The 25,374-nt window shown below is 32.5% G+C and overlaps 1 protein-coding gene across 38 annotated transcripts in view; it reads right to left on the bottom strand.

The window, feature by feature from the left end:
- LOC139523818 (1-phosphatidylinositol 4,5-bisphosphate phosphodiesterase gamma-1-like) overlaps nucleotides 1-25,374 on the bottom strand; it is an 84,219-nt gene that overhangs the window by 44,352 nt on the left and 14,493 nt on the right. For all 38 annotated transcript variants that reach the window (XR_011664699.1, XM_071318106.1, XM_071318107.1 and 35 more), the window contains exons 2-14: nucleotides 23,756-23,905; nucleotides 23,387-23,480; nucleotides 22,569-22,616; nucleotides 21,340-21,499; nucleotides 16,293-16,342; nucleotides 15,100-15,148; nucleotides 13,414-13,515; nucleotides 9,363-9,478; nucleotides 8,636-8,721; nucleotides 7,186-7,306; nucleotides 6,635-6,720; nucleotides 3,754-3,839; nucleotides 907-970 (exon numbers count right to left, since the gene is read on the bottom strand). Coding sequence is in view for 37 of the 38 variants with exons in the window: in XM_071318106.1 (XP_071174207.1) it covers nucleotides 907-970; nucleotides 3,754-3,839; nucleotides 6,635-6,720; nucleotides 7,186-7,306; nucleotides 8,636-8,721; nucleotides 9,363-9,478; nucleotides 13,414-13,515; nucleotides 15,100-15,148; nucleotides 16,293-16,342; nucleotides 21,340-21,499; nucleotides 22,569-22,616; nucleotides 23,387-23,480; nucleotides 23,756-23,905 (1,212 nt within the window). In the remaining variant the exon portion in view is untranslated. The remainder of the gene's footprint in view (nucleotides 1-906; nucleotides 971-3,753; nucleotides 3,840-6,634; nucleotides 6,721-7,185; nucleotides 7,307-8,635; nucleotides 8,722-9,362; nucleotides 9,479-13,413; nucleotides 13,516-15,099; nucleotides 15,149-16,292; nucleotides 16,343-21,339; nucleotides 21,500-22,568; nucleotides 22,617-23,386; nucleotides 23,481-23,755; nucleotides 23,906-25,374) is intronic.

Genomic DNA, 25,374 nt, shown 5'->3' with positions numbered 1-25,374 from the left:
CATTTTATAATTCATATGTTGTACATTACACTAAGTTTACCCAATCCATAATATCTGGTTTAGGAGCAAAAATTCAAAATATCAGAAATTTCAACTCATTTTTTTTTTCAGATAATTTTTCACTTATCAGTAAATTAAAATTGCAAACTAGGATAAGAACTGACAATAACTATATTCATTATGAAGTTTTTGAGTACATTTCTTGATCTAAACCTGGATATTTCTTGGTCATAACCTTTGTATTTTTCATTATTGCATAGCAATATAATATTTCCCACATAAAGTAACCAAAAGTTAGCGTGAAATAAATTCCAATATTGTACTAGTGCAATAAATCTTCAAAATTCATGACGTCATCAATTGCACAATCTTAGTTTAAACCAATTTTTACCTTCAAATACTATATTGCTATACAATAAAAGGGTTATTGCATGAATATTGGAGAATATTGTCCCTCGTAGAACATATATTGCACTCGCAAACTTGTGCAATATAAAATTCTACTCAGGGCAATATTCCCCAATACTCATGCAATAACCCTATTATATTAACTTTGATATTTCTTAGTATTTCTATGCTGTACATGTATACAGGCATTGATCATTGAGAAGCTTGATTTGTTTTCTTCAAATAGTGTGTGATTGAAATGTTCATCATATTTCTAAAGAGTTTCCTTTCTTATGTGTTCTGTACCCCGTTAATGTGTGTTAAAACATTAATGCATTTTTTCAGTTCAAGGGATCCAAGTTATTAAAACTGCTGCTGACTTTTTTAATATAACATTTTATGATAAAAATATCATAAATTTTGACCTTTAATGATTTACTTTTTCAAATTATGACTTGGATGGAGAGTTATTGTCTTATTGGCACTCATATCACATCTTCTTATATCTATCATACTTACTTTCATCTGACGATTTGACAGTAACAAATTGGTCCTCACTTCCCTCTCGCGGTAGCTTTTTATGCTGTGAAAGAAAATAGTAATAGCATGATGTAAAGGAATAAATATAACTCAAGTAAAACTATAAAATCAAAAATTACTCTGCATTGTGTTCAACAGTGAGCTAGAAAGCTCACATCAAATCACAACAGATATTACTGACCATTTTGGGTTACCTGCCAACCAACCTGAGCACAAATTTGAATATTTTTTGAAAAACGAATCACTGTAAATAGCATGCCCAAGTCTTAGGAAAGACAATGTCATTGGGGATGGGACTTCAACTGAATATTATACTTTTTATAGTTTACCATTGACCCTAAACATGCTAAAAACTGTTACTGAATCAGATAATTAAACCAGCTATCTTACATCTGTGAATGTAAAACTGAACACTATAAAGGGAATTTGATTGATTGCAGGTTATTATTTACTGATTTAAGGTTTTATTACTAAAACTCAACACAACTTTTAATAATTAAAGTGAATTAAAAATGAAATAAAAACAAATAAGTATCAAATTGTGCACCACATCATTAAAGTCCTCTTGTTATGTAACCCCATTCAAGTTATTGTTACAGCTACTTTACACAGTTACATTTAAGACAAATGTATGAAGGGAGCTGGGATTCTACATTTCATGAAGAAACAAATTACAATTTCTTGTATAATAATAGAAGGGGGTTACATGCATAGTGAAATGGGGTTACAATGGTCACATGCATGCTGAATCAGGCTTATAGTGGTTATGTTCATATGGAACATGGGGTTGTAGTGATAATTTGCATAAGAACTAGTGCTTATAGTGGTTATATTCATTTGAAATGGGGGTTACTATGCTTACATGCATTCAGAATCATGCTAATAGCGGTAATATTTATTGGGAATCAGGCTGAAAATTGAAACATTAATGGGAAAGAGGCTTAAAATGGTTACATGCATGGGAACAGGCTTAAAATGGTAACATGCTTAAAATGGTTATATTCATAGGAAACAGGCTAAAATGGTTACATGAATGGGGGATCAGACTTTAAATGGTAACACGCATGGGAAACAGCATATGAACAGGTCTAAAATGGTTACATGCATGGGAAAAGGATTTAAATGGAAACATGCATGGGATACAGGCTTAAAATAGTTGCATTCATGGGGGATCAGGCGGCTTAAAATGGTTACCTGCATAGGGAATTCGGCTTAAAATGATTACATGCATGAGAATCAGGCTTAAAATAGTTACATGCATAGGAAATGGGGGTAACAATGGTCACATGCATGGGGAATATGGCCGAGAGTGGTTATATTTATAGGAATTGAGTGTTACAATGGCGACATCAATAGGAAATGACTGTTACCATCTTTAAATAGATAAATATGGTTACAACTATTACATACATTAAGAATTTACAATAGACTCATGCATGGGGATGTTCTGTGAACCCATTAAACTATAAGGGAGGTTACAAAACAAGACAACTGAAAAATGGTGCATATTTTAAACCTTATATATGTAAACAACACAGATTCTGTCCTGATCATGCATATCTATACACTTAAACAACAAATAATCACATACATACGGGGTAAGTTTTCTGTGGCTTTTTAAATAAAAGGAGGCGGAAGCGCTATGAGACTTGGTGATAAAATAATAGTAAGATTTATCTAAAAATTTATAATAATAAGGAATAGACAATAAGTTTTAAATTAGACTGAATCAGGAACAAGGGTATTGCTAAAATTATATTATTTAAGTGACCCAATTCACTAGTATATCAAAATACAAATCACTGTCCATGATATATCAGGGTTTTCACAAAAATCATTTTAGACAGATGAGTCCCAAGATGCAACAAGATTCAAGAAAATGAGTTTATAAAAAAATTGATGTTGTATAATTGCTAATGAGACAAATCTCCTCAAGACACCAAATGAAACAGAAATTAACAACTATAGGTCACTGTACAGCCTTCAATAATAAGAAAAGCCCATACCACATAGTCAGATATAAAAGGCTCTGAAGTATAGAATTCCTAATTTCATCACAAAAACCCCAAAAAGGCAACTATGTAAACTGATACTGTTGATTCCTTATTATTCCTTAAGGTGGTACCCAACACTTTCACCAAAAAATATTTGGCTCGTTTAATTTTCATAAATTTTGTCAAAATATTTACTTATACCCTTTAAAAAAAATATCAAAATTTCAAAAAATTTGAACCAACCGTTTTGTCAGAAAAATTACACTGGTTATATAGCAATTTGACAAACACCAAGTTTGATCATTGAGAAGCTTAATATTCCTTTTACAACACAACGTAATTAAAACGGTTAGCTGACTTTACAGAGTTATCTCCCTGTAGTGTTAGGTACCACCTTAATACCAATTTTGATGAATATGTGTAAACCCAGGAACCAAGCATTCCAATGTCTAACAATTTAAATGTTTGTATAGAAATTTATGCAGACTTTTGCAAAAACCACAAAATCAAAAATCCACAAAAATGCAAATTTTCCTCAATAAATGAAAAATTTGTACCAACAAAAATAAATATATCCACAGTAAGTACATATATTTTTTTGTCACCACATGTAAGTAACAATAATGGTATATTTTCAGTAAATCCATATTCAAATTGGCACCTATGTTTGGTTATTATGGCTACCCTAATGGTCTTGTCCTTTGCCCCTTTTCCCTCTGAATAATAAGTTACCTTTCCTTTTAAAATAAAAGCAGGTAATAAATGAAAGGTTTTTCTTATTGGGTCTTAATACTAATCTATAAACTTTCAAGTGAAATAGACTCAAACTCACCTTGATGATAATTTTGCGCCTCAACTTGTAAGGAGAAGGTAACTTTGACATATCCAATGGTTCTACTGGATCCATTAGCAAGTCCTCTGAAGAAAAGTAATCAAATATTAATGAAATAAAAATGTTTGCTCTTCTAATTTGTGAATTTTTGTCAGATATTTAGAACCTTCTGGTTTTATCCTTGTATTGCCATAAAAATTGGTCTTTGTGCATATCAATTGTGTTTTGGTGATGGTGATGTGTTTGTAGATCTTATTTAAGGTAGCACTACAGTCAGAATTTTCTGACTCCAACCAACAGTCTTTAAAGATTAATTTCTCCAAAACTACTCAATGGATTTTTAAAATCTTTAACTCACTATAAAGCTAAAATATTAATTCTTCTTAATCTGTAGGTAAATTTATTTTTGGTATGATCAATCTCAAATTATAGCTCCTCAATTGCCAAAAAAGTGGTCTTCCAACTTGGATGAAAATGGCACATTCAGGTCAAATGGTAGTAAAAATTTGTTTTCATCACTTTAATCAACCATACACTATATAGAAAACTGTGTCTCAGATTTTTGATATATGCCTCCAGTAAGAAGATATATTGATTTAACTGCTGGGTGCCAAACCTCATTTCACCTTACATCTTTGGACACCTATAAATTCATTTAGAAACAAATTATCCAAAAACTTGGACACAGTTGTGTAGATGATACTCTCTTTAATCACATATATCAAAGTCAAACCAAAAGGGGTACCCATGAAGTTTCCATTTTCGTTTTTTGTTACGATTCTCATGAAAAATTGTTCTGAGAAATGACCTAAAAACTAAATTTCCCCCTTAGAACCCCTATAAATGCATCATTAATACAAAAGTTTTACTGAGAACACCCCAGGAGTGTTCTGACACCATTATTTTATCAATATAACCACACACTTTGTGTCTTTGATGCTCTAATACTGTAAATTTTGAATTATATGTGCACTGACCAACACTAACTTGGCATTTGGCAGGAGTTTGACGTCACAGATTTGACCAACATCTGTGATGAAGTAATTAAATATAGACTAAGCTCCGCCTCTATCCAGACAGTCTAAGATAAGAGAATAACAGAAATGACCAGCTGCATATAATCAATGTTTAACATCAATATTATCACTATAAAGAATGATTTTCATTTGTATTTTAAAAAGAAATATACTATGAAATTAGCTAGAACATTAAAATTATGCAATAAAAGACCAGAGCCATATTCTTCTTATCCTTATATATATATTTATTTTTTCAGTTTGGTTAGATTTTTTCCCTTTAGATTTTCTCTTTTTTGATAACTTATCCCTTTTCTCTGTTTACTTCCATGTATTGTAATATAAATTGCTTTTGTTGCAATACACATGATACAATGGGATAAGACCACACTATTTATCTTGTAGTCAGTGATTAACAGCTGGACACTGGCATCAACAGATGATTGACATATTAGCCCCTCCTAAATGCCTTTATATTTAGATAAATTAATATGTGCTTTTATTTACATAAGTTCATTATCAATTTACTCCCTGTTGTGATATGATAATGATTTTTAGATTTTTACAAACTGTGCAGAATAATACTTACTTCAAAATTATGTGATAAAAAAAATATCTTTAAAAAATCACTGTTAGACTGTAGTGCTACCTTAACTGAACATTCTTGCTGATTACAATTATCTCTATTAATTCGGTCCAGAAGTGACAGTTGAAAATAATTTGTAAAGTTCTATCTTTGATAATATTCAAGATAATAATCAAAAGCTTCAAAATTTTCTTAAAATTACCAAATCAGGGGCTGCAACCCAACTAAAAGTTGTCGGATTGGTCTAAAAATGTCAGGGCAGATAACCAAAATCTTCATTTTACCCTATGTACTATTTTTAGTCATGTCGTCCATCTTGGTTCATGGGCGTGGTCATCTGACACATTTCTTAGCTAAATGTCCCAATGATGATTGTGGCCACGTTTGGTTAAAATTGGCCCAGTAGTTTCAGAGGAAAGATTTTTTTAAAAGTTTACTAAAATTTTAGAAAAATGGTTATAAATTGACTATTAAGGGCAATAACTCCTAAAGGGGTCAACTGACAATTTTGGTCATGCTTGACTTGTTTGTAGACGTTACTTTGCTTAACATTATTGCTGTTTACAGTTTATCTCTATCTATATTTATAGTATTCAAGATAATAACCAAAAACTGCAAAATTTCCTTGCAATTACTAATTTAGGGGCAGCAACCCAACAAAGGGTTGTCTGATTTGTCTGAAAATTTGAGGGCAGATAGATCTTGACCTGATAAATAATTTAACTGCTTCTCAGATTTGCTCTAAATGCTTTGGTTTCAGAGATATATGCAAAAATCTACATTTTACCCCAATGTTCTATTTTTAGCCATGGAGGCCATCTTGGTTGGTTGGCTGCGTCATCGGACACATTTTTTAAACTAGATACCCTAGTAATGATTGTGGTCAAATTTGGTTAAATTTTGCCCAGTAGTTTCAGAGGAGAAGATTCTTGTAAAAGTTAACGATGACAGACAATAGATGCCGGAAGCCAAGTGATGAGAAAAGCTCACTTAGGTGAGCTAAAAAGTGGTTGACTCAGAGATAGGTCTCACCTCTTTGTAATTTAATAAATAAATTAAAATAGAAATACTTTAAAATGTAAATATTAAAAGTCAAGGAACCATGACTAGAAGTACAGGGCCAAAAATTTTCCTTTAAATAAAATATGCTAATGCTAATACAACTGTGTACCAAATATCATTAACTAATCATAAGTTGTTCCCCTCTTAATCTAACCCCTGAAAAAATTAGTTCCTTTCTGGGATATTTCTAAGCAAAGAAGAAATTATTTATACTTACCTCCAAATGTATCTTTGAAGGCCATGGCCATGTTTCTTTGTTGCCCTAATCCACAATGATTTTCTATTGACAATATTAATGGGTAACTATAAATAAAAAAAGTACAATCAAACATTCAGATCAATATTTCAATTTTTAATTAACATTTGGAAGATAATAGTATTTTTGTAATGAACTGTTATCAGAACTTCTCAATTAGCTGTTGCATTCTGGGATACATTTTCAAAAAATTGAAAATCCAACAAATGACGTAGCATTATTTTCAATCTGGTGTATACTAACAACGAAATTACCCATAGTCCTTTAGATTTGAAACGGTCAGTTGTGCAATTGTTCCACCAATGTGTGTCTTTCCTAATACTGTGAATTTTCTGATCAATTTATAAATGATATAAAAGAAAAAGAAGATAACAGTAACGTAATAAGACTGTGTGTAACAATTACAATAAATAGTATGTCTTTTGATTTAGATTTTTTCCCCTGTGGTTATAAAATTGACATACACCCCACATCTCATTATTTTCATAACAAAGATTGCATGTTTATCTTACTCTGAAGCTGTCCAAGCATGTTCTTTGATAGCCTGTATCACATCTAAAAATTTGATTTTGGACGTCAATGTGTGACCATGAAATATACTTGGGTAGCTGTCTGGACCATCCCAACAGTCCACTATAAAAAATATTTAAAAATAACATTAAATAATCAGCATTTGAAAATAATATTAGATAATCACCATTTGGTAATAATTATAGATTATCGGTTATCATCTCAACGAGATTGATATTCTCGCTTGAGCCGGGACAGCTAAGGAGAAAGGCAATCTAGTTGAGATGAACAATGATAATCTTTTTATCGTTATTTTACCTATGCCGACGTTGTCAATTTCATGTCAATTTCGTTAGCAACACCATGTGCATGCTTAGTTTCTAGCGATAATTTTCCATCTCAAGTGAGTAGCATTATATGAAAATTATCACCAAAAAAAATCAAAGGAAAAATGCACAAAATAGTGATAATATTAAATAATCCCCATTTGAAAAGAATTTGATGCAACTTCAAAAGGCAATAATACTTTGATACGAATGTCTTCATATTTTTCATAATACATGCTTTTAACTGGAGGGATTGTGCCTGATATTCATATGATGAAGACATAATCTTTCAATCAGTTTAATTGTAGTAGTCTGTTGTTATTTATGTATTATTGTCAGTTTATTTATTTTCTTTTGTTACATCTTCTGACATCGGACTCAGGCTTCTCTTGAATTGAATTTTAATGTGCATTTTGTTATGCGTTTACTTTTCTACATTGGCTAGAGGTATAGGTGGAGGGTTGAGATCTCATAAACATGTTTAATCCCGCCGCTATTTTGCACCTGTCCCAAGTCAGGAGCCTCTGTACTTTGTTAGTCTTGTATGATTTTTAATTTTAGTTTCTTGTGTATAATTTGGAGTTTAGTATGACGTCCATTATCACTGTACTAGTATACATATTTTTTAAGGGGTCAGCTGAAGGACGCTTCTGGGTGCGGAAGTTTCTCGCTACATTGAACAATGTTGAAGACCCATTGGTGGCCTTCGGCTGTTGTCTGCTCTATAGTTGGGTTGTTGTCACTTTGACACATTCCCCATTTCCTTTCTCAATTTTATTTTTCCTACATATAATCATTTTCTTCTCCAAGCTTTTCCATTATACTGTTCTCCTAACATTCATGTTTTCCAGTTAAGGACAACTTAATCTCAAAGGTATAAAAATCTTTGTATACTTTTAATATAAATTTATGAAAATAACTTGAGGGTAATTCACAGTTTCAGTATCAAACACATTCTGGGTAATATTAAAAAATAGTATACCAAAATGTTGTGATTGGTCTAAAACGTCATAAACAATGGAAATTCCACCAATGACGTAATTTTATTTTCATTTTGATGTACCAACCATAAAATTACAAATTATCCTTTGATTCTGAAACGGTGAATTACAATAATAATGCTTACATTCAATACACCGACATCCCATACGCAGACATCTGACATAAGCATCTACTGATGAGTTACTGGATACCTGGTCCCCTGTTAAGTATCTGTAACAGTCATATAAGATATGTATCTACTAATAATTTTCAAATATTCTATCACCCCTGTGGCTTCTTTCAATCCATGCATTAAATATGTCTGCAAAGTATCTCCATACTTTTATGCAAAGTATCTCCATACTTTTAAGTATATTATTAAAACCAATGAGGGAGAGAACAAGGGAAACTTAAATTTTGGAAATAACTATGTGTGGGTGTACACTTATTTATTGTATGCAAAATTAACAGTACTCAATGAATGAGAGTTGTATTTGGAAGTCCCATTCTGTCCTCCAATGCACATCCATTTTAATACAAAATATTTCTTCTTTTTTTGTTATTTCAATCCTGTTCACTTATTTTCTTTTAGTACAAGTGTCCCCACACAAATTTAATCTAGAAAAGCCTTCAAAAATATACAAGACAACATTTCAGCTGGTCAAAGATTAATGACGTTGAGAAGCTCACCCTGAGAAACATGGGATTCACAACTAATATGGATAGCCTATTGACAAAAATTGAAAAGGATGCCAACGCAACAATAAACATGATAAATGATCATAAATTTAAAATAATCTTTTTTTTATTTATTTATCTATTGTATTGATTTCAGGAGCCAGAAATGAACTTACCATAAAAGAAAAACTTACGTATTATGTGAAGAAGCTATCCAATAATTTGAAAGTGGTAAATCCATATTTTGACTGACTTTATCATATTCACTATCCCATATTGAATTAGCACTTGAAAATAAATAATCCTCAAACTGTAAAAGAAAAAACATGATTATTATTATTATTGTACTTGAATTATACCACAATTGAACTATTTTTTGGCTCATTTGATCGTTTGGTGTGAATTAATTCAATTATTCCATATTGATAAAAATTTTAGTAGATTTTTCTATATGAAGTGGATTTTGAATAAATAAGAATATTAACCAGCGAAAAAGTATATTCACCGCACAAAACGTTGTGTTCTTTTACGCATATAATTTTTGTAAAAATATAGGGGGGATAGGACCTTTATCGGAACTCCAGGACATATTTGAATTTCGGGAAGTCCGGATTTAAATTTATTACAACCTCGGGATTTCGACTGGGATTTTGGGATCAGGATCCCTCCTACCCCCCCCCCCCCCCCCCCCTTCTCAAAATATGTTTGATGTACTAGTAAATAGTATCCATTACATACATTTCTCTTCGAATATAAAATAAAACAATAACTGTCTTTTGTTTTGGTAAAATATGTGGTTTAATTAACTTTTGAAAAACTGATATTCACTTCAGCCGTTGGCCTCAATGAATATCATTTTTTCAAAAGTCAATACAAGAGTGCACACGCTGAAATGTCTCGCCTTCTATACTAATCATTGATATTATGTTGATAGTCCTAAGTATAAAGCTAAGCTTTATTACAACTGTCACATAAACTTAACATTAACCAAGATAACTAAACAAAGACCAATGAACCTTGAAAAAGAGGTCCAGGTCAGATGAACCATGCCAGGCAGACAGGTACAGCTAACAATGCTTCTATACAACATATATAGTTGACACATTACTTATAGTTAAAGAAAAATAGACCAAAACACAAAAACTTAACACTGTGCAATGAACCGTGAAAATGTGGTCACGGTTAAATAAAACCTGCTCGACTGACATAAAGATCATGAAATATTTGAATTTCCATACACCAAATATAGTTGACCTATGGCATATAGTATTAGATAAAAAGACCAAAACTTAAAAACTTAACTTTGACCACTGAACCATGAAAATGAGGTCAAGGTCACATGACATCTGCCCGCTAGACATGTACACTTAACAATCATTCCATACAACAAATATAGTAGACCTATTGCATATGGTATGAGAAAAACAGACCAAAACACAAAAATTTAACTATAACCACTGAACCATGAAAATGAGGTCAAGGTCAGATGACACCTGCCAGTTGGACATGTACACCTTACAGTCCTTCCATACACCGAATATACTAGCCCTATTGCTTATAGTATCTGAGATATGGACTTGACCACCAAAACTTAACCTTGTTCACTGATCCATGAAATGAGGTCGAGGTCAAGTGAAAACTGTCTGACAGACACGAGGACCTTGCAAGGTACGCACATATCAAATATAGTTATCCTATCTATACTATTAAACGAGAAGACCTCATTTTTGGTGTCGCTTCTCTTCTTTCCACAATAAATTAATCATCATGCCTCTGTGTCCTATGGGTACAGTGCATGATCGTATTTGTCATCCATTCATATGATTATTCAGATTGAGTTATTTTGGGTGAAAAACAAGAAAAAAGACGTCCGGATATGTTTCCGTCATTGGGCGAAATTTTAAGTCAGATTAGACTTCCGGTTTGCGTTTTTCTGTATACTTTGAACATACATTAATACTACGAATACAGTGTATTTTCTGTCTTATATCCGTCATTGGACGAAATTTAAGTCAGATTAGAACTCCGGTTTGCGTTTTTCTTTTTTACTTTGAAACAAATACATATACTACGAATAAAGTGTATTTTCTGTCTGATATCATTTTCAAGTTTACTATCCACGGCAGTCACAGGGTTTATTTAATAGAGAGGGTCTGAATAATATATCAATGACCGCTGTGGATCAATTATTACACTAAGAATTGACTGTAAAAAGAAAATATACTTTCGGGACGTCTGGAACGGGTGTTTTTAAGATCGAAATTTCAGGATTGACCATTTCGGGATCCGGGATTTCTTTTTTCGAATTTCGGGATGTCGAGATATTTAATTTGTATAATAAATTCATAACCTCGGGATTTCATGTTTTCAAGCCCGGGATATTGGGATCAGGGCCCCTACGCAGTGGCGGATCCAGAAATTTTCATATGCAGAGGCCCGTTGACTGCCTAAGAGGGGCCCGCTCCGGTCATGCTTCAGTGATTCCCTATATAAGCAACCAATTATTTTCCAGAAAAGGGTGGGGGGGGGGGGGGGGGGGCGCCCCTAAATCCGCCTCTGCCCCGATCCCCCCTTTAATGAATGTTCATAATATACAGATAAGCGCTAAAATCATTCATGTGTCATTAAAATTAATAGAGAACAAAAAAAAAAAGGATTTTTTTTGTGGAAAAAGGAGGAGCCGGGCTAGAAAAAAAATTATCCTGTCCCAAATTACCTATGACTTTTGATACCTTTTCTGAAATACTCAAGTCACTAAATGTTTTACAAAAAAAAGAAGATGTGGTATGAATGCCAATGAGACAGTTATCCACAAGAGACCAACATGACACCGAAATTAACATTTAAAGGTCACCTAACGGCCTTCAACAATAAGCAAAAGCCGATACTGCATAGTCTGATATAAAAGGCCCCGAAATGACAATGTAAAACAATTCAAATGAGAAAACTAACAGCTTTATTTATGTACAAAAAATGAACGAAAAACAAATATCACTGAACCACTGAATTACAGGCTCCTGACTGGAATGTTCATAATACATGTACACTAAATGTATGTTCATAATACAGGTACACTAAATGTATGTTCATAATGAAATTAATAGAAAACAAAAAATGTGAATTTTGGAAATAAAGGAGGAGGGTTAAAAAAAACATTTTCCTGTCCCCAAGTACCTATGACTTTTGATACTTTTCCTGAAATTCTCAAGTTATTAAATCTTTTACAAAATTCTTCCTACAACACTTTACATCCTTTCAAATACGCTCTAAATGCCCGCGATTTCGCGGGTGTGTTCTAGTTACTTATAATATGAGAGAATTCAACATTACAAAAAATTTGAACTTTTTTTTCAAGTGGTCACTGAACCATGAAAATGAGGTCAAGGACATTGGACATGTGACTGATGGAAACTTCGTAACATGAAGCATCTATATACAAAGTATGAAGCATCCAGGTCTTCCACCTTCTAAAATATAAAGCTTTTAAGAAGTGAGCTAACACCGCCGCCGTAGCCGCCGCCGTAGCCGCCGCCGCCGCCGGATCACTATCCCTATGTCGAGCTTTCTGCAACAAAAGTTGCAGGCTCTACAAAAACTACATATTTACCTCATCAAAAGACAGTAATTGTATAATATTATCATCCAAATTGGCAGGGATGGTGAATAACCTCTACAAATTGTACAATCCAGTAAATAGCCTTATTATTCACTGCCAGTGAGGCCAATAATTTTTTTGATAAAACAGTTAAGGCCCTATTAGTAGGGTGATATCCAAAATGTTCAACCCTGCTGAGGGTTATTGCCGGATATATCCTCCTCATCAGAGGTTTTATCCTTTAATTGTTGACCATCTTTCAATAAAAAACATCACCTATCAATCTTTTTAATAGAAGTGCCTTGCAAGGCCACAATACAGTTAATCTTATAACAGGCCAAGCCTTGCCGCCATATAAAATTTTCAAGCTCAATTTCTGTACTCAAATTAAGAAATCAACCAATCAAAATACTGGATTTTGTGTTTTAAGCATAAATATTGTACTGAGTAATTTGATAAGAACAAGGACTGTGAGTTTCAAGTAAAATGTAAGGAAAACAAATATTCGACATTTTTGAAATCATTGAATTACTTTATAACTTTTTTTTTACCATGCACTTATTAAGCATGATTAATGTTGCCCCCAACACTTACAGATCAATATCAAGTTATGTTACATTTCTGTAAACTGTTTCGAATAATATATTTACCTCGTTATCTTCAAAATAAATATTTCCTTTATGTCTCATAGCATCAGCAACAAAATCCACCATCATGGTTTTCACTTTAGGCATATTTTCTGCCCAAGATTCCTAAAAAAAAAAAAAAAAAAATAATACAATAAGGCCTCAAAAATTTAATTAATTTTTCTACTGATTTTTTCACTCCAAAAATTGGGGCAAGCTATTCGAAAATTTTACAAGCAAATTTTTAAAGCAAAGCCTTAAAAGTAAAGCCCATTGCTTATCATTTTTTTTGTAAACATTAAATCATAAAAATCATAGGTTCTGACAATATTGATCAAAACAAGATGGTATAAAACTAGATTTACTACTTGAATTTTGATATTTTTTTAATTTATCAACTGCTGAAGTGTTTTTTTTTCTATTTTCACCAAGACATGTATTGCCCACTTTTAATTGCAGCATATTTATGACTTCTTGTATAACTGTTAGTTTCTGAGGACTTCCAAGATCTTGAACGATATAATAAATTAATTATTTCAACTGCTTTAAATAAATTCCAATGAATTGTCATAGATCTCTTTCCTCCTTCACTGGACATGACTTATAACTAGCAACATGATGGGTGTCTTACAAGAAACAGGAACTGCTCATCCTTCCAGAATACCTGTGTTCATCTCCAGTTTTGGGGTTTTGAGCTGTTTGTTGATGTGTAAAATTAAAATTGAGAATGGAAATGGGGAATGTATCAAAGAGACAACAACCTGACCATAGAAAATACAACAGCAGAAGGTCACCAACAGGTGTTTAATGTTGCGAGAAATTCCCGCACCCAGAAGCATCCCTCATCTGGCCCCTTGATGTGTGTACATTTTATTTTTTTGTATTATTCTGGATTCATTATCATTTGTTTGTTACCAATTTTTGTGGATTTAGTGGGTACAGGTAAACCACAAAATTAAATGATCAACGAATAACAAATTTTTTATAGGCTTGATTGCAGACTTGGGTAAAACCACAAAATAAAATATACACGAACATGCAAGTTTTCCTCAATCCCCACTATTTATAGTTAACAATTACAAGTCAAAGTACAACCGTCAACACAGGGCTTTTGCCAAGACCAAACAGCAAGCTAAGAAGGGCCACAACATGACTAGTGTAAAACAATTCAAACAATAAAAATTAACAATGTAATGCTACAATGTTTGTAACGTTCATTTTAATTGGATAACGTCACTTTCTTACATGGCATCAATTGACAATTAATGCTATGGGACGTACGTGCAAGCGCAGACAGCATATGACAGATTTTTAATACATGTTTTAACGTTGTTTTCTGTCAGTTTCATTAGAATGGAGATAACAATATTGTGTTTTAAGCCCTGACGGCATCAATTTGGGATTTGATGGTCGCAAATACCCGTTTACTGTCTCCGTTAATGTGTTGCCAGTAAACTTAATTTGCGACTGTCAAATCCCCAATTCATGCCGCGGAGCTTAAAATACAATACAGTTATCTCCTAAATCTAATCTTTATACAAACAGAGAAATACCACACAAACAAAACACAACTACTGCGAACTTCATTCTAACAACGAAAATCGGCATGATTTTGTAATGAATCGTACTCGACTTTGATAAGAAATCTTTGTTAATGAAAATCAAGTCAGAGAAGACTCTACATCGTATCAACTATTAAATCTTACTTACTTTTTGTTCATTCATCAGAAACTGCTGGAATTTATTAGGGGAGATGAGTCTGTAAATAAACAAAAGAAACATGTAGTATATACTTTTATAAAACTACTTATCATAATGCAACAAGAACATAAATTTTATACAATATCTGTGTCCCAAGGAAGTACTATATAAAGGAGTATGTTCGATAAGGTCCTAAAATGGCCCACTTTTTTAGCATAAATTTCAAACTCGGATTTATTGACCAATATCACGATAAATTATAGCTAATACATTGACTAGATAGGATATAAGCCATTTTGTTTAAAATCTTACGTTTCTGCGTTTCATTATGACGTCACAAGTTGTACTCATATCGATTTTTCACGAAAAAATCAATGAAAATGGGGAAATTTCCAAAGATTATTTGACAGGAAACATAGAGCGCATACGTCGACAACAAAGATCTTTTAAAATAATGTTTGTGAAGACATTTAACATGTCTTATTTGAATATTAAGCTTGTCGAGGCCTGCGCTCTATGTTTCCTGGTCCTTTATTTGGTTGAAATCCCGCTGATTTTGTCAAATTTCACCAAAATCCCTTATCTTGACCGTTTTGGAATGTAAAAATCGTTCTGTTAGAATTAAACTTTGACAAAAACAGCTCTGTTTAACTTTTTCACATGTCTTTAAGGCAACTTAAAACAATTATTGTCTTGTAACCATGAACTTTATAATTGGGGCCAAATATGGCACTTACCGAACTTACTCCTTTGCAATATATGACGTTTTTCTGAAAGGCTTTCGACAATTCTGATTTAAAAATTCCAAGTATTTTTCAATTGCATAGTCTTTTTTTTTCCCTGTGCATTTGGTAGGCTTTGTGATGCATAATTTCTAATACTATGCAAACTGTTATGTGGACCGTCTTTTCGTGACTTTTTTTTTTGTAACAATTGTGAAGTTTTAGAATTTTATGCAGTTGTATACAAATATATCATGCTTACAAGGGGTATTTGCCAAAAATACCAGTTGAGAAGTACAAATTTCTAGAGCCGTTACAGCATTATTACATAAGGTGGAATTACATTGAAAATTATCATTATACTTTACTTTTATATTAATGTATGCCATGTATATGTTTCATTTTTATTTATGCTTTTTCTACATTGTTCTAGGATTAGGGTTGCTGTTGTTGTTGTTCTAAATTAAAAAGAATACTTACTTTTTAGAATTCTGATAATCAGCAAATGATTCTAAATAATTATCAATTATCTGAAATACAGAAAAATAAAATTATGAAATATTGGATGCAGAAGACACATAAAAATGCTGTTGTAATCCTAAACTAGAGGCTCTAAAGAGCCTGTGTCGCTCACCTTGGTCTATGTGAATATTAAACAAAGGAAGCAGATGGATTCATGACAAAATTGTGTTTTGGTGATGGTGATGTGTTTGTACATCTTACTTTACTGAACATTCTTGCTACTTACAATTATCTCTATCTATAATGAACTTGGCCCAGTAGTTTCAGTGGAAAATGTTAGTTAAAATTTACAAATTTTATGAAAATTGTTAAAAATTGACTATAAAGGACAATAACTCCTTAGATGTCAATTGACCATTTCCGTCATGTTGACTTATTTGTAAATCTTACTTTGCTTAACATTATTGATGTTTACAGTTTATCTCTATCTATAATAATATTCAAGATAATAACCAAAAACAGCAAAATTTCCTTAAAATTACCAATTCAGGGGCAGCAACCCAACAACAGGTTGTCAGATTCATCTGAAAATTTCAGGGCAGATAGATGTTGACCTGATAAACAATTTTACCCCATGTCAGATTTGCTCTAAAGGCTGCGGTTTCAGAGTTTTAAGCCAAAATCTACATTTCACCCCTATGTTCTATTTTTAGCAATGGCGGCCATCTTGGTTGGTTAGCCAGGTCACGGGACACAATTTTTAAACTAGATACCCCAAAGATGATTGAGGCTAAGTTTGGTTTAATTTGGCCCAGTAGTTTCAGAGGAGAAGATTTTTGTAAAAGATAACTAAGATTTACGAAAAATGGTTAAAAATTGACTATAAAGGGCAATAACTCCTAAAGAAATCAACAGACCATTTTGGTCTTGTTGACTTGTTTGTAGATCTTACTTTGCTGAACATTTTTGCTGTTTACAGTTTATCTCTATCTATAATAATATTCAAGATAATAACCAAAAACAGCAAAATGTACTTAAAATTACCGATTCAGGGGCAGCAACCTATCAACGGGTTGTCCAATTCATCTCAAAATTTCAGGGCAGATAGATCTTGACCTGATAAACAATTTTACCCGATGTCAGATTTGCTCTGAATGCTTTGGTTTTTGAGTGATAAGCCAAAAACTGCATTTTACCCCTATGTTCTATTTTTAGCCATGGCGGCCATCTTGGTTGGTTGACCAGGTCACCGGACACAATTTTTTAACTAGATACCCCAATGATGATTGTGGTCAAGTTTGGTTTAATTTGGCCAAGTAGTTTCAGAGGAGAAGATTTTTGTAAAAGATGACTAAGATTTACGTAAAATGGTTAAAAATTGACTATAAAGGGCAATAACTCCTAAAGGGGTCAACAGACCATTTTGGTCATGTTGACTTATTTGTAGATCTTACTTTACTGAACATTTTTGCTGTGTACAGTTTATCTCTATCTATGATAATATTCAAGATAATAACCAAAAACAGCAAAATTTCCTTAAAATTACCAATTCAGGAGCAGCAACCTATCAACGGGTTGTCCGATTCATCTCAAAATTTCAGGGCAGATAGATCTTGACCTGATTAACAATTTTACCCCATGTCAGATTTGCTCTAAATGCTTTGGTTTTTGAGTTATAAGCCAAAAACTGCATTTTACCCCTATGTTCTATTTTTAGCCATGGCGGCCATCTTGGTTGGTTGGCCGGGTCACCGGACACAATTTTTAAACTAGATACCCTAATAATGATTGTGGCCAAGTTTGGTAAAAATTGGCCCAGTAGTTTCAGAGGAGAAGATTTTTGTAAAAGTTAACGACGGACGACGACGACGACGACGGACGACGGACGCCGGACGCCAAGTGATGAGAAAAGCTCACTTGGCCCTTTGGGCCAGGTGAGCTAAAAAGTTGTAAGGGTTGTTCCATTTAGGCATCTATTGGACCCAGGTGTGTACTTTCAAACAGGGTTATTAACCTAGGGAATCAAATTAAGAATTTCACTTACATTTCAACTGTAGATCTACTTGACAGTAGGGTTGGCAAAGTATTACCCACCCGGGTTTTACTGGGCGGGAAAACCCGGGTTTTCCCGGGCTGGGCAATACTCCCAGAAATGGGTAATACTGGGCAATACTGGGCAATATGATTTTTTAAGCTTATTTCAACAATAAATAGTAAAGACTTGTTGTAGTTTCATAGTATTATAGCTAAATATATACATTTTATACAGATAACCATTGAGTCATTTCTAGAAAATTCAATTTCATTCTCTTCTCTACATAAACTTCATGTAGGCAAAATACAAGATTTGTACATTTTAGGATTCCTTGTTAATTTCAAAGCATTGTTTCAATAATCTAAACATTTTATTGCAGTGTTTATGTGGATTGTAAATTAAATTGCTATATATGCAATCATGATTGCTAAATAAACACCCTACAGGGTCTTGTCATTAACTCTTATAGAAATGAAAAGGTTGATTCTTGTTATATAAACATATCTATGTTCTAATCTGAATAATTACTTATTAATTAGTTATGTACATTTGTAGGGCAGAATCAATTTGCGCCAATTGCAGTTTTGAAAAGGTATTAATTGCGCCACTCTCTTTTATTTTGATGGTATTAATTACGCCAATAAATGAAATGAAATTGCGCCACATTTACCTGTTAATATTTTTTACCTAAATCATACCTGTACATGTTTTACCTATATCAAGACAAGACAAGAAAAATGGCTTAATTAAAGTCTCGCCACTTGTTACATATAGAATCATATTCAAAACAGTGTAGCTGTGGCCATTGATTGACAACCTTAAATTATCCCATTGACTGGGGCAGATTATGTGAACGTTTGTCTGTAACAACCGCTGCTCACTATGTACTTGTTAAAGGCACTTAAACTGTGGGATCACAAAAGGTTCTCAACACCTAAACAAAGAAATTTGAAAAACTAATCAGGAATAACACGATGTTTTGATTTATATCAATAATATAAATCAAAACATAAAGTTATTCCTGATTAATTTTTCGAACTATTTTAATATTAAAGGCGTTAAGAACCTTTGGTGACCCCACAGTTTAAATTCTATAATAAGTAAGTAGTGAGCAGTTGTCGTTGCATACACACGTTCACCTAATCTGCCCCAGTCAATGGGATACTTTAAGGTTGTCAATCAATGGCCACAGCTACACTGTTTTGAATATGATTCTAAAATATACAGCTTTTTAAAACGCAAGTTAACAACAAGAGCCACTCCTTAAGTAGTTTTGAGAGACAATAAAACATTTTTTTCTTAAAATTATAATGCAAATACAACATGTACAAGTCAACTATCACGAGTATGAGATACATTTTCGCTTTATTAAAATTTCATAGCAAATTTTGGCAGTATAAAATACCATATTTTCATTTGTAAAAAGAAATATAACTTTTTCATAATCAGTGAAATGAGGACGTCAAATTTTGAGAACTGCATGTAAAAGAAAAGCAACCAATGCCAGAGCGACCTTCAAAAATAATAAATTCAGAGATCTTCAAAATTGAAGAAGAAAATTTAGAAAAGAAAGATTTAAAATATGTGTGTCAGTCTATGTATATAGAGAGAAGAAAACTGCGTCCGGCTCAATCTAAAAGTTGAGCAGAATTTCACGGAATATTGGATGATATTCGGGTGTTGTTACAAACAAAGATGATAACTTTGTATTGTGTAACGATCTAGAAAGCTGTATAATTTTATTAGGATGCGAGGTTAATTTGAAATTTCAGTGTACAATGTCAGAGGAATTTTTTGCTGTTGGTACCTAGTCAATCATTTAGTTGTTATATATAAATAAAAATATATAAGATTGGCGCAATTAGATGATTATTTTATTGGCGCAAATGATACCTATAGTTTTGAAAGTTAGGTGGCGCAAAAGAGGTATTGGCGCAATTAAGTTGTGGCGCAAATGAGTTACTTTTTGGCGCAAAAAGATATCGCCCCATTTGTACATATAAATTATTTCAAGTAATTTTTATTACATGTAATTAGTCAATTCTTTATATTAGCTTTATATAGTTGAAAACAAAAATCTCAGTTGATAGAATAATTCTTTCTCAAATGTATAGTATACTCCTGTACATTTGTACATGTACATGTATGTCTTATAGGACTCTCAAACAAGTAAACGATAATGTAGTTATAAATAAAAATAGGTTTATATATATCTTAAATGTATTGCATTTGTGTTTGATAAATGAATCCTCTTTTAAATTCAGGCCAGTATTCCATATTACCCAGTATTGCCCAGTATTACCCAGTAAAACCCGGGTTTTCCCAGTATTTCCCACTGGGCTGGGCAATAATCATAAAACCCGGGTTTTTGCCAACCGTGCTTGACAGCCACCCATAAAAGTGATTTCAAATGCCTTTCCTGGGTTTCTATTATTAAACAGCTCTATAAAGTCAAACTTTAAACTAAATAAAAGAAAAAGTGCATTTATTGTAATTTTTCATAAACAGCATGCACATCTGTCCGTAAATAATTCCTCATTTAGCTTACAAAAATTGAAAGTTAGTAAACAAGGGAAAAAAGCATTTATTCCTAAATAAATGAGATATGACCATTCGTAGTTGTAGCTCCCTATGGCAAGGGAAGAAGGGAAGGTAGGATGAATTACTGAAAAAATAAACATTCTTTCTCAGATCCAGATAATAAAATCATTAAATCCATAGTTTCAGGACTTTGGGATCAAGTGTTTTTTTAAAGCTTAGGATTTGGAGATTGATCCTTTTTGGATATATATGGGAATTATTTTTTCAAATTTCGGGATGCCGGGATTTAAATTTCTTTAAATTCAGGACCCTGGGATATCATGGTTTTAAGCCCAGGATTTCGGGATCAGGACCCCTCCGATCCCCCTCATAGTTCCAAGAAGTAAATCTTATTCCTACAATATAAAGGCCCAATCCTAACATCCCAAAAAAGGTCATTCCACCCCTCATAAATATACATTGTTACAGTATCAACTGAAGTGTTCTTACCCATGGCACATGTATGATTTTCTTAAATAACAAGATGAAGTACTGGTACGGTATTGACTCTGACATTTTAGCAACTTCCTGGAACTTGTCTCTCAAATCTTTGTTGTTTATCTTACAATTTATTTTCTGCATCCAGGCTTTAAAATGCTTCAATGTTACTCTGTTAAACAGAAAATAAATTTATACACGAAGTATGATTTTTTTTTTTTTTTTATGATTATAACAGGTTAAGTATGACGTCCATTATCACTGTACTAGTATACATTTTTTTAGGGGCCAGCTGAAGGACACCTCCAGGTGCGAAAGTTTCTTGCTACATTGAAAGACCAATTGGTGGCCTTCGACTGTTGTCTGCTCTATGGTCGGGTTGTTGTGGCTTTGACACATTCCCTATTTCCTTTCTCAATTTTATTAGATGTTTTAGCATGTTTAGTGTCTTTGGTTGTCTGATTGTAGTATGTTGTACATTTCCTTTTTTTTACAAAATGACACAGAAATATTTCATCTTTCATGTTGAGATCCTTTTTTCAATTTACTCTTTTGAAAGGATTAAAATGCAAATAAAATTTACACATTGATGTCTAAAGCACCAAAACAAAAAATATAAAGTAGTGAAAGTGAAGCAATGGTCATGCTATTTGTAGTTGGATGTTCTTCACTTTCCCCTATTTTACCAGCATTACATTTGCCACATGTAAAGTAGCAACTGACTATACACCCCTAGAGTTACTGTACCAGTATTCTTACAATGTTTTCTTAAATGGATTTTTTTTTCTGCTAACAGATTTTCCCCTTATCATGCTTTGACCTATAATGGTTTACTTTTACAATTTGTTACTTGGTTGGAGAGTTGTCTCATTGGCACTCATACCACATCTTCTTCTATCTATTGCCTCTAGCTTTGTAATTTTAATTTCTTCTTGATGTCTTAGAACATCAACAAGTTCTGTATTATAAAAGTAAAATGTAAGCTTTCAATTTTAGCTTTGTACGGAAAGATATTTGATTTGATCTGTGGCTGAGTCAAACATTAAGCACACAGAATTGAAAGATTGAATTTAGATTAATAGGTATTTGTATTGTAAGATCTTTTCCAGTTACAATGTATGCATTGCAAAGCTGGGTTTATTTTACAAATATCGACAAATTTTTGTTCAAATATGGTTGAAATATTGGCCACTGGAGTTTCAAATTGTGTAAATATAGTTGCACCATGTCAGTTTACTTACGTATCTGCTCCACTCTTTTCCATCAAATAGAATTCTCTTCTTAACCATCTGAAAAAAAATCTCATGATTTTAAACATGTGTCAACCACAAATGATTTATTTTGTGAAAATAAAACAGGTATCAGGGTGTCAGAATGCTTTTGGTCAAAAATGTTATTTTTTTTTATTTGATTATTTAATGGTTGGTGGAGGTTGGTAAATTGTTCTTCTTTTGTTTCTGGTTAATATTGCAACTCTTTGTTCATTTTTTACCTAAACATATTATATTTGACTGATTTTGGATAATCAACTTGTGTCACCAGTAAAATTAATAAATGACCATCAAATCACCAATTGATGCCTTCAGACTCAGAGCTCAAAATACAATACAGTTATCTCCTAAATCTAGACATATCTATTGTACACTAAAATTTTAATATGGAAGTTTTTGTGTCAAGCCCACCTAAGACAAGCACATAACCTTGTTTTTTTCAGAGTTTTTGATGTATCATACTATTTTCTCGCTGCCTTAAAAACCAATTTGTGGCCTTATGTTGCTTTCTGTGATCTGATCCGGGTGTTGTCTCCTTGATTCATTCCCTGTTCTATTCTCCTTTCTATTACTTGACTCACCTATTGGCCCAAGAACGATCCACACTAGGGACATATTCATAGACAACAAAAATCAAGGGACGATAACTGTGTTCTCGGACATATTGACAAAGATGTCATTTATAAAATATTATGTTCAGTGATTGAGTGATCATTATTTCAAGGTCCAGTTGGAAATGTTTGTACCAGTTTAGTGATGATTTTTAGAAACTTTCTTAGTGTTGTTACCTTTCTAGCTGTATCTGATATGTAGCATTTTTAGCCGATTCCTCCAACTTTTGTAAACCAAACTTCCATGTTCTGTACTCATCCAAACTGGACGCTGAAATAGCATCAAAGTCAAAAGTCAGTAAAATTTAAGAGATTATACATTAATATAATAGTATAACATAAGATCTATACATGTAAATCTCTTTGCAATAATATTACATCTAGGACCAAAGAATTGTAATAATTGTTCATTACCATTAATTAACAACATTATTCAATGTGATAAAATACAAAATAATTCTCACTAAGTACAGAAAATGATTTTTAGGTAGCAAAAGAAAAACACTACTAAACAAATGTGTTTTTTTCCAAAAGAAACAAACTCACCAACAAGAGATAGATTTTTAAGTTTGAATTCTGAACCATAAAATATAACAAAACAGAGAGCATTGTCCATTTTCCTGGCATCGTCAGGCCACTTCTCAAAATCTTTTGAGTTTTTCCCTTCTCGTACTTCTCTCACCTCCCGCAAATTTACTGAAAAAAAATAATTATGAAATTAATAAAATAGTACAATATCATGTTTATAAATATTGTTAATCATGTTTTTAGAACATTTCTATACAAAATTCAGAGTTTACATACTAAACTGCATTACATTATTATGTCAGTAAACCATGTTAATCATATTAATAGGGTTAAAACCCTAATTTGGCATAACATTTTAAGAATAATTCACAACATATATATAATGATCATTTATAAGTACTTAGGTTTCAAATTGATGCGACCACAGAAAACTCCATTTACCAAGTACATTAACTAAATGCACAAGATCATGTTTTTCTCTGACTGTTTATGACGTCTTTAAACTAAATCCATTGGATGTTGGATGTGTACTGATTGATAATTTAGTCTTGGATGCATCGGGTTTTTTTTATTAGTTGTTAGTGGCTTTGAACTTAAGCTGCCAGTAACTGTGAGTACTCTGAGATCTTTACTTAGTGTCTTTTTGTTTTTGGGATATACAAGTAACTGGCCATGCCCACTCTGTGTATTTGTAAGATGTATTTCTATTTGTATCCATCTGATGAGTCAAGCCTTTTTAAACTGGTTTTTATAGTTTGTTTTTATGTTGTACTGTTACACCACTATCCCAGGTTAGGGGGATGGTTGGGATCCCACTATTATAAACATGTTTAACCCTACCCCATTCTGTATGTATGTCACGCAGCCTGTTCATTTTTGGGGAAACCACTTTTCATGGATTAAGGAATAATTGCATTCTTGTGTGGTTTTTATTTACAAAAGTGTGCATTCCTATACCTATGTCATTTGTATATACAATTTGTACTTAAGTGAACATTGAAATTTGTGGTTCACATGCACCCACAAAAACCCTGAAAATTGGAATGCCATGAAAACCAAGAAACAGTATTACATTTCAAACGATTTGCATGTTCAGTGAACCATGAAACTAGGATCAAAATATTGATGTTTTGATATTTATGTAATTTTAATACTTCACATCATAACAAACATGTGTATTAAGTTTCAAGTGGATGTGACCACAACTTCCTTGTAAACTACCTCAACTAAAAAAACGTAAATGTAAAAATGTATTAATTTCACACAATTACATTTCCAAGTTCAGTGAACCATAAAAGTAAATAATATAAGTTTGTTTATTCTTCTTCTTGAAAAGAAATTTATTGATAGGCAAATAGACTGATTGTCATTGATAATAAATATTTTGACAAAACATTTTGTACAAGCTTTCAAATAATTGTAGGTCCAGTAGTAAATCATAAGGCCACGTTTTTTTAATTTGTTGGTTTACGGATTTTCCCCATGAAAAAGTCGGGTCGTCGGTCGGGAAAAAAAAGAAAAAAAATCATCTTTGAAAACAGAAAAATATGCAAAATCAATATATATTTCACCTTTCTAACAATATGTTTTTTATGCCATTTTATCATCATTTCTTAAATTTTAGTTCAATGAAATAT

This window comes from Mytilus edulis, chromosome 5 (assembly GCF_963676685.1).
Source record: "Mytilus edulis chromosome 5, xbMytEdul2.2, whole genome shotgun sequence".
Classification (NCBI taxonomy): Eukaryota; Metazoa; Mollusca; class Bivalvia; order Mytilida; family Mytilidae; genus Mytilus; species Mytilus edulis.
This window is presented reverse-complemented; position numbering and strand designations above follow the sequence as displayed.